Source organism: Galeopterus variegatus, unplaced genomic scaffold (assembly GCF_000696425.1).
Source record: "Galeopterus variegatus unplaced genomic scaffold, G_variegatus-3.0.2 Scaffold11381, whole genome shotgun sequence".
NCBI lineage: Eukaryota > Metazoa > Chordata > Mammalia > Dermoptera > Cynocephalidae > Galeopterus > Galeopterus variegatus.
The window spans coordinates 4,978-19,893 of NW_007737492.1; the positions used below are offsets into that span (position 1 = coordinate 4,978).

Genomic DNA, 14,916 nt, shown 5'->3' on the forward strand with positions numbered 1-14,916 from the left:
GTCTGCATGTGTGCACATGGGTGCTTATGTGTCTGTTCATGTGCATATTCTTCATGTCTGAGTGTAACCGTGTTTGTGTTCATGCATTGCATGTCCGTGTGCATGTTCTTGTGTGTGCCCATGATCTCGTGTGCCCATGTGTGCACGTGTGTGTTCTGCCTGTGCCCATGTGGCCTTCTTTTAGGTGCTGTCTGGAAGCAGCTGCAGGAACTGTGTGCCTGGGCTCTGCCTTCCTGTGGGCATTCGGCACAGAGCCCAGGGCCTCCCTGAGGTTGTCCCAAGGTGGGCAAGCAGGTGAGGCAGGCCTGGGGCCATGCAGAAGGGAGGTCTGAGGGGGGCAGGGTGGGCGCAGCACAGCCATGTCCCCAGCAGGCAAGAGCATTGTGCACTCAGGACCAGCATGTTTTGAATGGATCTTTTTATTTCTAATCTTTAGAAAATGCAAGAGCATGCCCCGTTGACACAGTTAGTTTGCACACACACACACAGAGTGACCGGCCACCACCCCTGGTCAGTAGCAGGTGCTGGCCGTGTCGGACAAGATCAGGGACACGTTGTACAGGGTGGGTTTACCGGTGGACTTGTCCACGGTCCTCTCGATCACCTTGTACGGCAGGGCCTCGTGGCCCACGACGCAGGTGAAGGGGGCCCCTGAGCTCCACTCCTCCTCGGTCACGGTCAGGGTGCTGAGGACATGGTAACGGCCTGGAGCCTGGGGCTCGGGCATTGGGGGGCTGGTCACGTAGTTGTCCGGGGTCAAGGGCTGCCCGTTCTTCACCCATTGCACAAACACGTCCGAGGGAGAGAAGCCCGTCACCAGGCAGGTGACAGTGGCCGCCTCCAGCAGGTTCAGCTGTTCCCGGGCTGGTGGCAGCACGTAGACGGCTGGTTTGTGCAGGGTCACCTCTGTGAGCAGAGAGACGGGGGTGAGCCCAGGTGGGGCCACGAGGGGCCCGAGGCCAGTGAGGTGGGGTGGACTGTCCCCCGTTGTTCCTGGACAACATTCTCACCACGTGCCCGGCCCTGCCCTCCCCCGGGGGTCTGGAGAGGGGACCTGGGAGCAGCGGGAAGAGGGCAGTGCCGGGAGCTGGACCTACCCGTGGACTTGGAGACGGTCTTCTTCAGGGGTGCGGGCAGGTCCGTGTGGGTCACGGTGCAGGTGAACTTCTCCCCTGGCTTCCAGTCATCCTCGCAGATGCTGGCCTCGCCCACGGCACTGAAGGTGCTGTTGGGGTGTCTCTCAGAGATGCTGGTGTTCGTTTCCAGAGCCTCGCCATTCTGACGTGTCCAGGAGATGTTCAGGCTGTCAGAGGTGCTCAGGTCTGTGACCAGGCAGCCCAGCTTGGCCGACTTGCTGAGGAAGATGCTGGCGAAGGAGGGGGTGATGGTGAAGACGCGGATGTCTGGAGACGGACCTGGGGAGGAGAGAGAGGCGGCTTCAGCGACTGGTCAGACCTGAAGTCAGGTCTTCCTTTCCTGAAGAGAGCTGTGGACTCTGCTGAGCCCCAGGGTCCTTCTGGTGTGGTCAGGGGGACGCTTGGCCTGTCCCGTCCCTGCCCGTGGCCACCCTGGGAAGCCAAAGCTCAGGGAGCAGATGGCCAGGTGTGGGGCAGCGTCTGCCAGACCGTAGTGGACACCCATGGGGTGGCCCTGGAAATGGAGGGGTGGGTGCTGCACCCAGGACAGGCCACTCACCACCACTGCACGTGGAGGACACGTTCTTCAGGACAGTCCCGCCTCTGTGATCCACGCGGCAGGTGAACGTGCTCTGGCTGAGCCAGTCACTCTCGGTGACGATCAGTGTGCTGGTGATCTTGAAGGTCGTGGGCCCAGAGCCTTTGTCCTCAGCCTCCGCCTGGCTGGTGGTGAAGCCGGACTCCACTGGCTTTCCATCGCGCAGCCAGGACACTGTGATCTGTTTGGGGCTGAAACCCGTGGCCTGGCAGATGAGCCTGGTCTTGCGCTGGCTGGGTCCGGAGGAGGAATCGCAGGGCGGGATGAGCACGTCCACTTTGGGGCGCAGCACTGTGAACACTGGAGTGAGGGGACAAGGGGTCAGCCCGGCCTGGCCCACCCCCGTGCCTGCCACGCCGGGCTCTCTCTTCCGTGGTGGTGGAGGGGACGGTTCTCACCTGGGAAGTTCACGATCACGTCTTTGTTGGTGGTGCCGTGCAGCACTTTGCACACCAGGTGCTCGTCAGTGCTCTGGGGCACACTCTCGGGCAGCAGCACCTGCGAGGTGGCCGCGTACGTGCCCTGTCTGTGGACCGTTGGGAAGGTCTTGACATTGCTGCGGCTCACCGAGGAGCTGTTCTTGTAGTTCCAGGAGAAGCTGATGGTGTCGGGCAGGAAGTCCCGTGCGAGGCAGCCCAGGGCCACTGTGCTCTTCTGTGACTGGGGGCTCTCACAGGACACCAGGGGGAAGACTTTTGGGGAGGACAGGCTCACTGAGGACCCGAGGGGGACAAAAGAGAATGAGGAGGGGGTGAGAAGCTGCCTTCTTGAGCCAGCTGCAGAGTCTCTTTCTGAGCCCCCCATCCTGCTGAGGCTAAGCCCACCTTCAGGACTCCAGGGCTTGGGCTGACCTGGCCAACAGTGGGCTGGGAAGCTATGGTGAGGCCTGAGGTCTAGGTACGAGGCTGCTGGGTGTGGGAGGAGACAGCCTCAGCCACCACCATACTGAGGCGCCCATCACAGCACACTGCCTTCCCATCCTTGCCGTCCCCACCCTGCTCTGCTGTCCCTGTACCCAGGGCATCGCCTGTATGCTGGGTCTGGGATCAGAGTTGTTCAGGGATCAGGCGTGGGCATGGACCAGCCTTGTCTTCCCTTGGATGTCAGACTTGTGGGGCTGTCATGCTCAGCCCTGAGCACAAGGCGCGTGAGGAGCCAGGAACCACACACAAGGCAGGTAGAGAGGGGCCCCCACCAGCTCCCCGAGCTGCCCTGATCTCAGTCACACCCTAAATCTCCCAGGGCAGACAGCTCAGGACTGTGTGTGGGGTCAGAGGGAGAGTGATGGGAACCAGTGTAGACTCTGCTTGGTGAGTGTATCTAAGAATGGCCAGATCATGTAGATCAGCCGAGCACAATGTGAGCTAAGAGGATGTAGCACGGCCAGCTCATCCCAGCTGCAGGAATGTAGGCCATCCCCGGTCAGTCTAGCCCCAAGCAGCTTAATGAACAAGCCCAGCCCATCCCAACCAGTCCATGCCTGCTGAACCGAGCTCAGTTACCCTAGTTAACCCAGCTCAACCACCAAACACAAGAAGGCCAGCCTAGTCCAGCCCAGCCCAGCCAAGCTCAGTTCAACTCAGCTCAGCTCAACTCAGCTCTTCCCAGCTCAGCCCACTTCAGCTCAGCCCAGTTCAGCTCATCCCAGCTCAGCCCAGCCCACTTCAGCTCAGCCCACCTCTGCCCAGTACAGCTCATCCCAGCTCAAGCCCAGCTCTGCCCAGCCCAGCTCAGCCTAGCTCAGCTCAGCCCAGCTCAGCCTAGCTCAGCTCAGCCCAGCTCAGTTCAGTTCTGCCCAGCCCAGCTCAGTTCAGCTCTGCCCAGCCCAGCATATTTCAGCTCAGCTCAGCTCACGTCAGTCCAGTTCAGCCCAGCTCAGCTCAGCCCAGTTCAGCTCAACCCAGCCTGGCCCAGCTCGGCCCACTTCAGCTCAGCCCAGCTCTGCCCAGTACAGCTCAGCTCAGCCCACTTCAGGTCAGCCCAGCTCAACCAAGCCCAGCTCAGTTCAGCCCAACTCAGCCCAATACAGCTCAGCCCTGCTCAGTTCAGCTCAGCCCAGTTCAGCCCATCCCAGCTCAGCCCAGCCCATCCCAGCTCAGCCCAGCTCAACCCAGTACAGCTCATCCCAGCTCAGTTCAGCTCTGCCCAGCCCAGCATATCTCAGCTCAGCTCAGCTCACGTCAGTCCAGTTCAGCCCAGCTTAGCTCAGCCCAGTTCAGCTCAACCCAGCCTGGCCCAGCTTGGCCCACTTCAGCTCAGCCCAGCTCTGCCCAGTACAGCTCAGCTCAGCCCAGCTCTGCCCAGTACAGCCCACCTCAGCCCAGCTCAGCCCAGTACAGCTCAGCCCAGCTCAGTTCAGCTCAGCCCAGTCCAGTCTAGCTCAGTTCAGCTCAGCTCATTCCAGCTCATCCCAGCACTGCCCAGCCCAGCTCTGCTCAGCTCAGCTCATCCCAGCTCTGCTCATCCCAGCTCAGCCCAGGTCAGCTCATCCTAGCTAATCCCAGCCCAGCCCAGCTCAGCCCACTTCAGCTCAGCCCAGCTCTGCTCAGCCCAACTCAGCCCAGTACAGCTCAGCTCAATTCAGCTCAGCCCAGTCCAGTCTAGCTCAGCTCAGCTCAGCCCAGCTCAGCACAGATCAGCTCAGCCCAGCTCAGCACAGATCAGCTTAGCCCAGCTCAGTTCAGCTCAGTCCAGTCCAGCCTAGCTCAGCTCAACCCAGCCCAGCCCAGCTCAGCTCAGCCCAGCCAAGCTCAGCCCAGTTCGGCTCAGCACAACTCAGTCCAGCTCAGCTCAGCTCAGTCCAGCTCAGCTCAGCTTATCCCAGCTCTGCTCAGCCCAGTCGAACTCAACCCAGCTCAGCTCAGATCAGCTCAGCTTAGCTCAGTCTAGCTCAGCCCAGCCCAGCTCAGCCCAGTTCAGCTCACCCAGCCCAGCTCAGCCCAGCTCAGCTCAGCTCAGCCCAGCTCAGCCCAGCTCAGCTCATTCCAGCTCAGCCCAGCTCAGCCCAGCTCATCCCAGCTCAGCCCAGCCCAGCCCAGCTCAGCCCAGTTCAGCTCAGCCCAGCTCAGCCCAGGTCAGCACAGATCAGCTCACCCAGCTCACCCAGCTCACCCAGCCCCACTCAACCCAGCCCAGCTCAGCCCAGTTCAGCTCAGTACAGCCCAGCTCAGCCCAGTAGAGCCCAGCCCAGCACAGCTCAGGTCAGCTCAGCACAGCCCAGATTAGCTCAGCCCAACTCAATCCAGCTTAGCTCCGCCCAGCTTAGCCCAGCTCACCCCAGCTCACTTCTGCTCAGCCTAGCTCAGCTCAGCCTAACCCAGCTCAGCCCAGCTCACCTCTGCTCAGCCTAGCTCAGCTCAGCCCAACCCAGCTCAGCCCAGCTCTGCCCAGCTCAGCTAAGCCTAACACAGCTCAGCCTGCCTCAGCCCAGCTCAGCCTGGCTCAGCCCAGCTTTGCTCAGCCTAGCTCAGCTCAGCTCTGCCCAGCCCAGTTCAGCTCAGCCCAGCTCTGCCCAGCCCAGCTCTGCCCAGCCTAGCTCAGCCCAGCTTAGCCCAGCTCACCCCAGCTCACCTCTGCTCAGCCTAGCTCAGCCCAGGTCAGCCCAGCTCACCCCAGCTCACCTCTGCTCAGCCTAGCCCAGCTCAGCCCAATCCAGCTCAGCCCAGCTCTGCCCAGCTCTGCCCAGCCCAGCTCAGCTCAGCCTAGCTCAGCCTAGCTTAGCACAGCTCAGCCTAGTCCAGCCCATCTCAGCCCAGCTTTGTTCAGACTAGTCTGGTTTTGAAAGCCCAATGGAATAGTAGTGGCCAGAAAGAGTCATCCTGGCAGACCCCTTGCCTCTGCTAAACCCATCTCACTGCAGGATTTCTGAACAGCTGGATGGGCTTCCGTCCCCTCTGTGTCCTACACTCGACACCCCAGGTGTCCGGTCCTCGTGCCCCAGCTCCACCTGGCTTTTGGCTCCAAAGTAGTACCAATCACTAAAGCCCTTTCACCATCTGGGTAGAATATTTCCTGGCAACTCTAAATTCATTAAACATCTTGAGATTTCCGGTGATAAAATGACACATTCCTTTTGTTCTAGACCAGCCACGTTGCCTCTGCTCCGAGAGCCGACTTCTCCCCTCTCAGCCTCCACTGCCCTGGAGCACCCGCTTAGCTCGAATTCCTCCCTTCCGAGTCTAAGATAAGCCCCTGACTTTAAATTCCTTCTAGATAAAAATCATCATTGAAAACAACCAGGAAATCCATTTTATCAGAATTTGTCACTTAAAATTCTGCTGTTTACCATAAAGCTACGTGGAAGGCGTAGGCTAGTTTCAGGTACATGATAACGATCTAAAACTCAAAGCTGCATCTATAACTTAAATAGAGACAGTGCGAGAGGTCCCTTGTGTATTTTAAAGCATCACGAAGCATACAATCAACGGTTAATAGGCAATAGGAAAGCTCATGCCAGTTTTTTCTTGAAATATCTTTGAGGGGAAGTTAAACGTGAGTGACCCAGACTGTGGTTACCCAAAGGACTTGCACAGATGAGCCTCTTTCTCCTCATCAAGCAATAATGACAGACTGACTTCCCTTCAAGTAGAAAGAAAACATCAAATGCAAATGTTTAAGAGAGCACACTTGGCAGCGTGGCTGCCCTCGCTTACCACGTTAGGAGTCCGGTCGCTGGAAAGTCCGTGGGATCTTTGACAGGGAATAATTCCTCCAAGTCCATCAAAAATGGCTGATGCATAGGTAGCCAGCTGGCTGGTGGCAGAAGCCACGGCCACACATTCCCGGGTCTGGGTGCTCCCGGGAGACCCAAAGCCAATTCCAGGCCCAGCGGCAACCTGCGCCCAGACCCCACACGGGCTTCCCTTGACTGAGGAGCTGAGCCACCGACTGGAGACAAACTGTCCACCTAACGTGCCGCTAGGGTGCTTTCTTCTGCACTGTCTGACTGGGTTCTATCTTAAGCCACCAATTAACATGTCTAATAAAATAATTCAGGAGAATTATATACGTTTGACCTTTAATTTGTTCTAAAATGAATACTTGAAAAGTGGTCTTGAAAAATACTGAAATGAAGGCATTTTTAAAATCAGAATGTCAAAGTGTTTTTCCTTAATCACAAAGAGAAAATTAACTAACTTAAAAAATTGTGGACACAGCTATTGTAAAGATCATGCTTTGGAGTATTAAAAAAAGGTTTGAAATTAATTATCATATGAAGGAATAAAAAAAGTAACTTAAATAAGTTTTATGAATACATTAATAAGCTGTCCCTAAGACCATTTAATTTCTTAAAGATTTTACTCTGAAAATGAATTCAATTTAGAAGTTGGCAGGTTAAGTTGGAACAAACTAGAAGTTGATAAGCTAAGAATGGAACACCAAATTCAAATAGTGAAAAAAGGAACCTTTCCAGTTTCTGCAGCACCCTCGCCTTATTTTAGAAATGCAAATTACCCAGGTGTTGTTCTGCTGGTGGAACACTTTCAGATCTGCGGGGCTCGGCAAAATATCTGAAAACCACCTCTTCATAAGCATAAGCTGTAAATGTGCCCATCCTGTTTTCTTTGCTTCCTAAAATAGACTCTCGCTGTGACCTGCTTCCTGCCACCTGCTGCAGGTGGCCGAACCCCCGCTCCGTGGCCATCTTGACTCTAACCACCCATGCCCAGCATCACTCAATGAATTTAAAAAATAAACTTGATTTATTATCGACAAAACTCAGCCCTGAATCGGGGGCTAACAGTGCCGCATTATGGCTTCTTGGCTGAACTTGTGTCAGTATCCACTCCAGAAAGGCCTGACTCATGGTTGTTAATCAAGTAATAAGAATTCTAAATACTTTGGGATTTAAAACATTTAATATACTTGAACATCTCTCAAGTTTTCAAGTCACAATTTTCTGAGCCATTTTCTCAGGATCCGCTTCAACGGTGCCCTGTCTTTTAATATTTAGTGACCTTGCCCTTTCAGATGAACACACCATTCTCTGCAAGAACACATCATTTAAGATGAACACACCATTTTCTGCAAGAATACTTTCTTTTCTCTTAGAAGCTTCCTCGCAGAGCTCAGCTGCCGCTGCCACCCGCAGCCCCTTCCACAAGTCCCCCAGCCCCCGTTCTCACCAAGACGAAGGCTATGTGTCCCCCTCCCTGGGTTCACTCACACAGACAGTTCTCTTTCTGACTAACAAAGAATTTAAAATACAGCCTAGCACAAAAGACACTTCATAATTCCAAAGAAAACGTCTCACTCTGCAGTCTCTCTGTGGTTCTACAAACACCGCCGTCCAGGCACGTTCCTCAACCAACACTATGATTCCCGCAACTAAGTCGATTCCAGCAACTAAGTGTCTCCCACCATGGACCAAACTGTCCTCTAGCCACAGGGGTCCTGGTCTTTTCCAGCATCTCACTTGAATGTGGCCCCGAAGCCCCCAGGGGCTTAGTTACTCCATCGAACGTATCTGATGTTATTTCAGTTTTGCAAGCACATTGGAAAATTCACAGAAAATCTGAAATCCCCAAAGCACCCCAGTCCCTGTCCCTTCCTGGCCAGCCCACCCTGGTCCCCTAGGGAAAGTGACCAGCTTGGGATGCTCAGAAAACCCTAAAGGCAGGAGCAGAAAATGAAGACCCTGAAGAGAGGCCATTCTTACCTGAAGAGACAGTGACCATGACCCCTTGGCCCCAGAAGTCCAAGCCGTAGTAATCACAATGGTGAAATCTCCATCCTCACCTCACAAAAAGCCTGGGTGTCCAGCCCGGGGCTGCTCCCAGCCACCCAGAGACCTGCACCGTCTCCGGGTGTCACACCGAAGCTGACCATCCAGGTCATTCTACCTAGGCTCTCTGCACACTCCACTCCCTGTCTGGCCAGAGGTCCCCTAGTCACTGCACATCCTGTCCTGGACCCTCAGAGGCCAGGTCACTGCAGGTCTGGGAAGTCTGACTGTAAACAGAACGTTCCTAATTCACACTCAGGAATCCAGCACACCCCAGACGGGCGCCTGCCCCAGAGAGCAGGTGCTTCAGAGCCAGACAGAAGCCCTGATTATGCCACAGTCACGACATTCCCTGATAATGTTCAAATAAAGCAGAAAATGGTCACCCCCAGACCAGCCAAAGAAGCCACCTGATCCCTGACACCTGTGGCCAAACTTGGGGAAAAGGGAGGTTGGATCTCCATTTCCCATCTGGGGGGACCCTCTCCCCAGCTCCCTTTCCTGACCCTGGTGGCTGTGACACCAAGGCCCCAATGTCCTGAATTTCTCCTTCTTACCTGAAGAGACAGTGACCATGACCCCTTGGCCCCAGAAGTCCAAGCCGTAGTAATCACAATGGTGAAATCTCCATCCTCACCTCACAAAAAGCCTGGGTGTCCAGCCCGGGGCTGCTCCCAGCCACCCAGAGACCTGCACCGTCTCCGGGTGTCACACCGAAGCTGACCATCCAGGTCACTCTACCTAGGCTCTCTGCACACTCCACTCCCTGTCTGGCCAGAGGTCCCCTAGTCACTGCACATCCTGTCCTGGACCCTCAGAGGCCAGGTCACTGCAGGTCTGGGAAGACTGACTGTAAACAGAACGTTCCTAATTCACACTCAGGAATCCAGCACACCCCAGACGGGCGCCTGCCCCAGAGAGCAGGTGCTTCAGAGCCAGACAGAAGCCCTGATTATGCCACAGTCACGACATTCCCTGATAATGTTCAAATAAAGCAGAAAATGGTCACCCCCAGACCAGCCAAAGAAGCCACCTGATCCCTGACACCTGTGGCCAAACTTGGGGAAAAGGGAGGTTGGATCTCCATTTCCCATCTGGGGGGACCCTCTCCCCAGCTCCCTTTCCTGACCCTGGTGGCTGTGACACCAAGGCCCCAATGTCCTGAATTTCTCCAAGTGCAGTTTGATTGGGGAGGGGCAAGGACTTACCTGAGGAGACAGTGATCTGTGTCCCCTGGCCCTAGACATCAAACTGGTTGTCATATTGTGACAATTTTGCCAGGACACAGGGAAAAAACTGGCACCGGCTGTGGGCTGGGGACCATCTCAACAGGTCGGCGGGGACCATGAGACCCCAGAGGTCAAGGGGGGCCAGGATCCTCAGAGTCCCTTGACTGCAGAGGTCAGGAAGACAGGGAAGCTGGAGCCTGCGCACGTCATCCGTGTGAGCTGCAGTCCCCTCAAGGACCCCTTCCCAAGTCCCCAGACTGTCCTTCTAGGCTTGACACTCAGACCCCTCAATTTTTCCCCCAAATGCAGCAAAACCCCTCCACATTGAGCAGGAGAGAGCGGTTGTGAGGACTCACCTGAGGAGACGGTGACCAGGGTCCCCGGGCCCCACGTATCAAAATAGTCACATTGCTGAAGGCCCCGTTTGGGGGTGTGCAAAAACCTCACCCCCACCTGGCCACCCTGAGCCCGGCCAGCCATGACAGAAAGCCCTGTTTCCTAAGGTCATCATGTCCCCAGACAGAAAGCATGTCTCTGCCCAACCTTCATCCCAGGAGCAAAGAGCTCCTATCCCTGAGAAGCAAAGAGCCAAACGTCCCCAGAAGGAGCCCACTGGGGCCCGAGATGGCTCCACACAGACCAAGAAACTGCTGGAAATTTCTCTCTCATCTCCAGGACAGAGGAGGCCAGGCCCAACCAAGGAGGAAGAAAGAAAGCCGTCTTACCTGAGGAGACGGTGACCTGGATGCCCTGGCCCCATACATCAGCAATATCACACAGGGACACTGTCCCTGCTCCTGCCCAGACACAAACCTGCACCCTCACGGCCACTGGGAAGGGCTAGGCCATGCTGCCCTGCACGGAGCAGAGACAGCTGATGTCCCGGCCCACAGCCACACAGACCCAGGGCTGAGGAGGAGGCAGGCAAAGTCAAACGTGCCTGAGGAGATGGTGACTCGGACGCCCTGGCCCCAGCTGTTGAAGGAGCCGTAGTAGTAGTGGCCACATTGCTGCGTGTGCCCAGCCCCCAGCACACAAACAGCCCAGGCCCCAGCTCTGCCCACAACTTCTGCTTCCCCACCAGCCTGATGGGGCTGGAACCCATCCGGCTCCCTACCTGTCCTTGGGGGCTCCAGTCAGATCTGGGGTAAGAGCCAGTGGGGCTGTGGCAGGCAGCCCATGGGGGAGGCCCCAGTGATGGTGGCCTGTGAGCCCTCTGGGGCTGGACACAGACTGGCTGGAGACCCCAGGGACCCGGCAGAGAAGACTGGTTGGGGGCTGCAGGGTGGACTCACCTGAGGAGATGGTGACGAGGGTGTCCTGGCCCTAGCTCTCAAATTGAACCTAGGCACAGTGTGGCAGCCCTGTCTCTGGGACAACAGAACCCCCAGCTGCTGTCCCCGGGGAGTCACCAGGGAGCCCCGGGGACCAGAAAGCCTATTCTGTGCTTGAAGAGATGGCCCACCCTGTGCCCCCAGCATATGTCCCACCTGCCTGAGTCCCCAACCTGGGACTGGGAGTCCTTCTTGACACCTGCCTCTCACTCATCACCTGGGTTGGATCCCGGTTTCCCCGGCTAACACTTCTGATGCCTCACACTGCTCCAAGGCCCCGTGACCACTTACCCCTCTTGATTTGTGACCTGGGCTGCATTCAGCACCCCTGTCTCTGCCCACACCCGCTCCCCAGTACCTCAAGGGACCGTGTCCCTCATCCTGGAACCTGTTCCCACTGCGTGTCCACCTAGAAAGTCACCTTCCAAAATGGCCAGACACCACTTCTCTTCCAGCTTTCTGGGGCTCCCCACCCCTCTCAGAGCATGGCATAGCCTCCCTGGAGATTGCTGTGCAGGTGATGCCCCCAAGCTCAGGCCCGAGCAGAGGCAGTGGGAGCCGGGGTTTTTGTAGAGTTGTCAGGCACTGTGTCCCCAGTTAGCACTGTGGTTCGCAGCTCAGCCAAAACCCCACAGGCAGATGGGTGGGTGTGAGACCCTGACCCCTCAATCCTCACGGTCATTCCTGAGTTGGGGGCAAACAGTTTGCCACTGCTAACAATCGTTAAGTGTTGAAGGCTGCCCGCATGTGCTTCTCTCTCAGGAACTGGAGCAGATCTAAAGCTGGGTCTACCATGCCACCTTTTGTCACCTGCATTATGAGCTGTTTTCTCAGCTGCAGAGAAAGTACCGGGCAGCAGTATTTGGGATTTTGTCCCCCCTGGGGTCCTGTGGACCCCACCCAGGGCTCATCGCTGTCCCACTTTGGCCCCCTGTGGGGTCTGCTGGCCCCTCGGCCCTTGCTCAGCTGCTTTTCTCTCTCTGAGCCCCCACCGTGGGCCCCGGCATTGCCCAGCGTGTTGATTCTGTGTGCTCAGTGTCCTCCCAGGGATGGAAGGTCCTGGCAGGCAGGGCTGGGCCTCACTCATGGAGGCATCCCTGGTGCTGGTCGCTGTGTGCTCACGAGTGGCCAGGTCCTGTCCCTGTGCCCCGGAGCTGCTGGTCTTTGGTGAGGGGGTCTCAGCTCTGATTCTCAATGGCTGCAGGGGAGGTGCAAGGTGGTTTAAGGGAGAGGACCCTCCTCCAGACACACAGAGGCTCCCCTCCACCTGACCCTGGGTGGTCCTGGTGGTGGTGGGGAAGGGTCTTCTGCGTTCACCAGCTGTCAGAACTTGGGCTTGGGCCGGGCCTCACCAGTGCACCAGGTGTGGGACCTTGGACAGGTGGAGGGGCCCCCACTGGCCAGGTGTGAGCATGGCAGGTGTAGTCATGCATGCTTCTCTGCAGGAGAGAAACAGAGGGGCACGGACCTGCTAGGGACATGGGAAGGGTGACCCTGAATCCATGCTGGGGGGACGGGGATGAGTGGGATGTCTGTGTGGGAGGGGAGGTGTAAGTCAAGGCAGAGGAACAGCCAAGGCAAAGGCCAGAGGCTGGGACCTGTGCCTGCTGGAGAACAGCATGTGGTTTGATGCAGCTGGATTTAAAGGTGGCCTGAGCGTCCACCACAGGAATTGAAGGATGTGGGGGCTTGTTTAGAGTTTCAGTCCAGTAGGCTTCTGCTGGCACAGTGTGGGCTGGAACGAGGGCACCTGAAGAGGGAAGCCCTGATGTGGAGGGAGGATTAATGGCACCCACTGGGGTGTGGGCAGGATTGAAGAGGGTAGTGGGGGCTCCTGTGGGGGTTCAGACAGGGCTGGGAGACCCAGGTGATGCTGGCAGCAGAGCAGCACTCCTGAGGGTGGCCTGTCACTGCTATGGCAGTCTCCACAGATGTAAGAGAGGTTGCTGCATCCACTGCTACCATTGCCATTGCTACAAGTTAACTCTGCTGCTCTCATAGACACTGCAAATATGACTGAGGCAGTTGCAGCCACCTGTGTCACTGCTCTTGCTGCTGCTGTGATTAGTCAACTCTGCTGCTGCCAAGGACACTGTAGACATAAAGAGGAGTTGCTGCTGCTGCTGCTGCTGCTGTTCCTACTGTCCCTGTGAGGTAATCCCACTGCCACCAAGGACAATGCTGAGGCACTGCAGATGTGAGGGAGGCTGTTGCAGCCACTGGTGCTGTTGCCTCCTCAACAAGGTAACCGCACTGCAACTGTGGACACCACAGTCATGAGGGGGGGCAGTTGTAGCCACTGGGACAACTGTTGCCCCCATAAGGTAACCCAGCTGCCATTGGGGACACTGCAGATGTAAGAGAGATGGGTGAAGCTGCCAGCAACACTGCCACCCCCATGAGGTAACCTGGCTGTCATTGAAGACACTGTAGATAGGAGGGAGGCAGTTGCTGCCATGAGCACTGCTGCCACACCCCCAAAGTAACCCAACTGCCATCAAGGATGCTGCAGATGCCAGGGAGGCATTTGCAGTTACCGTGGCCACTACTGCCAATGCATGTTAACCCATTTGCCACTGTGAACACTGAAGCTGCACCAGTTGCCACTGTGAACACTGCAGCCAAGCAGGTGGCTGCTGTAACTACCACTGCTGCAGTTACTGTCACCACCAGCACTGCAAGACAGCCACCATTGTTGTGCGAGCAGCCCACAGTCACTAGAGCCACTGCTGCCATACAGGCAGCCTGCCAAAGCCACCACCACAATCACTGCCACCACAAGGGTGGTGTTCTACCACAGCAGTAGCCACAGTACCTACTGCTGTTGTCCAGATGGATCAGCAACCACTTGGATAAATTGACCCAGGGAGGATCACCAGCGGATTCCAGGGAAGGAGAGTAATGGAAGAATCTCCTCTACCGAATGACTAGAAATCAAAACGGAGACACTAGAAATATGAAAAAACTAGAAAATATGAGTCCACCAAAGAAATACAATAATTCTCAAGAGCAAGACCCCATAGAGCAGGAAACCAGTGAAATGACTGAAAAGGATTTCCAAGTAAAATCCTTAAATAAACTCATTGAGACACAAGAAGACACAGTTAGATGACACAATGAACTGAGAAAAACTATTCAGGATATGAAGGAGGAACTGTATAAAGAGATTAATACTTTAAAAAAAGAAAGTAGCAGAACTCATGGAACAGAAGGAATCATTCAACAGAACAAAAAACAAAACAAAACAAAACAACTGAGAACTTAAGCAGCAGGCTAGAGCAAGCAGAAGAAAAAATTTCTGATCTTGAAAAGAGTTTCTCTGAAATAACTCAGGCAGACAAAACAACCAACTAACCAAACAAACAAAAAATAAAGAAAAAGAAAAAAGAATTTTTAAAAATGAAGAAAATCTAAGAGAGCTAACAGACCACCTTAAGAACACAAACATCTGAATCATGGGTATTCCTGAAGGGGAGGAAAAAGGAAAAGACATTGAGAATATATTCAATAAAGTAATAGCAGAAAAGTTCCCAGGTATACGGAGAGATATGAAACTTCATATTCACAAGGCTCAAATATCTCCACAGGGATTCAATGCAAAGAGGTCCTCTTGGAGGCATATTATAGTCAAACTAGCAAAATTCAAAGGCAAAGAGAGAATCATAAAACAACAAGAGAAAAGCATCAAATCACCTATAAAAGTCACCTATAGGAGAGTCTGCATAGGCTTACAGCTGACTTCTCAACAGAAACTCTACAGGTCAGGGCCGAGCCCGTGGTGCACTCGGGAGAGTGCTGCGCTGGGAGCGCAAGAGCGCTCCCGCCACGGGTTCGGATCCTATATAGGGATAACCGGTGTGCTCACAGCGCTCACTGGCTGAGCGCAGTGTGGCCG

At 55.4% G+C, this 14,916-nt stretch overlaps 1 gene segment (V, D, J or C); it reads right to left on the reverse strand.

Annotated features, from left to right (window-relative positions):
* Positions 1 to 401: 401 nt before the first annotated feature.
* The window catches only part of LOC103610597, a 44,081-nt gene continuing 29,566 nt past the window's right edge, over positions 402 to 14,916 (reverse strand). Inside the window, 5 exon segments of the C gene segment in view lie at positions 402 to 906; positions 1,098 to 1,415; positions 1,696 to 2,034; positions 2,133 to 2,447; positions 2,636 to 2,774. Coding sequence covers positions 512 to 906; positions 1,098 to 1,415; positions 1,696 to 2,034; positions 2,133 to 2,447; positions 2,636 to 2,774 — 1,506 coding nt within the window.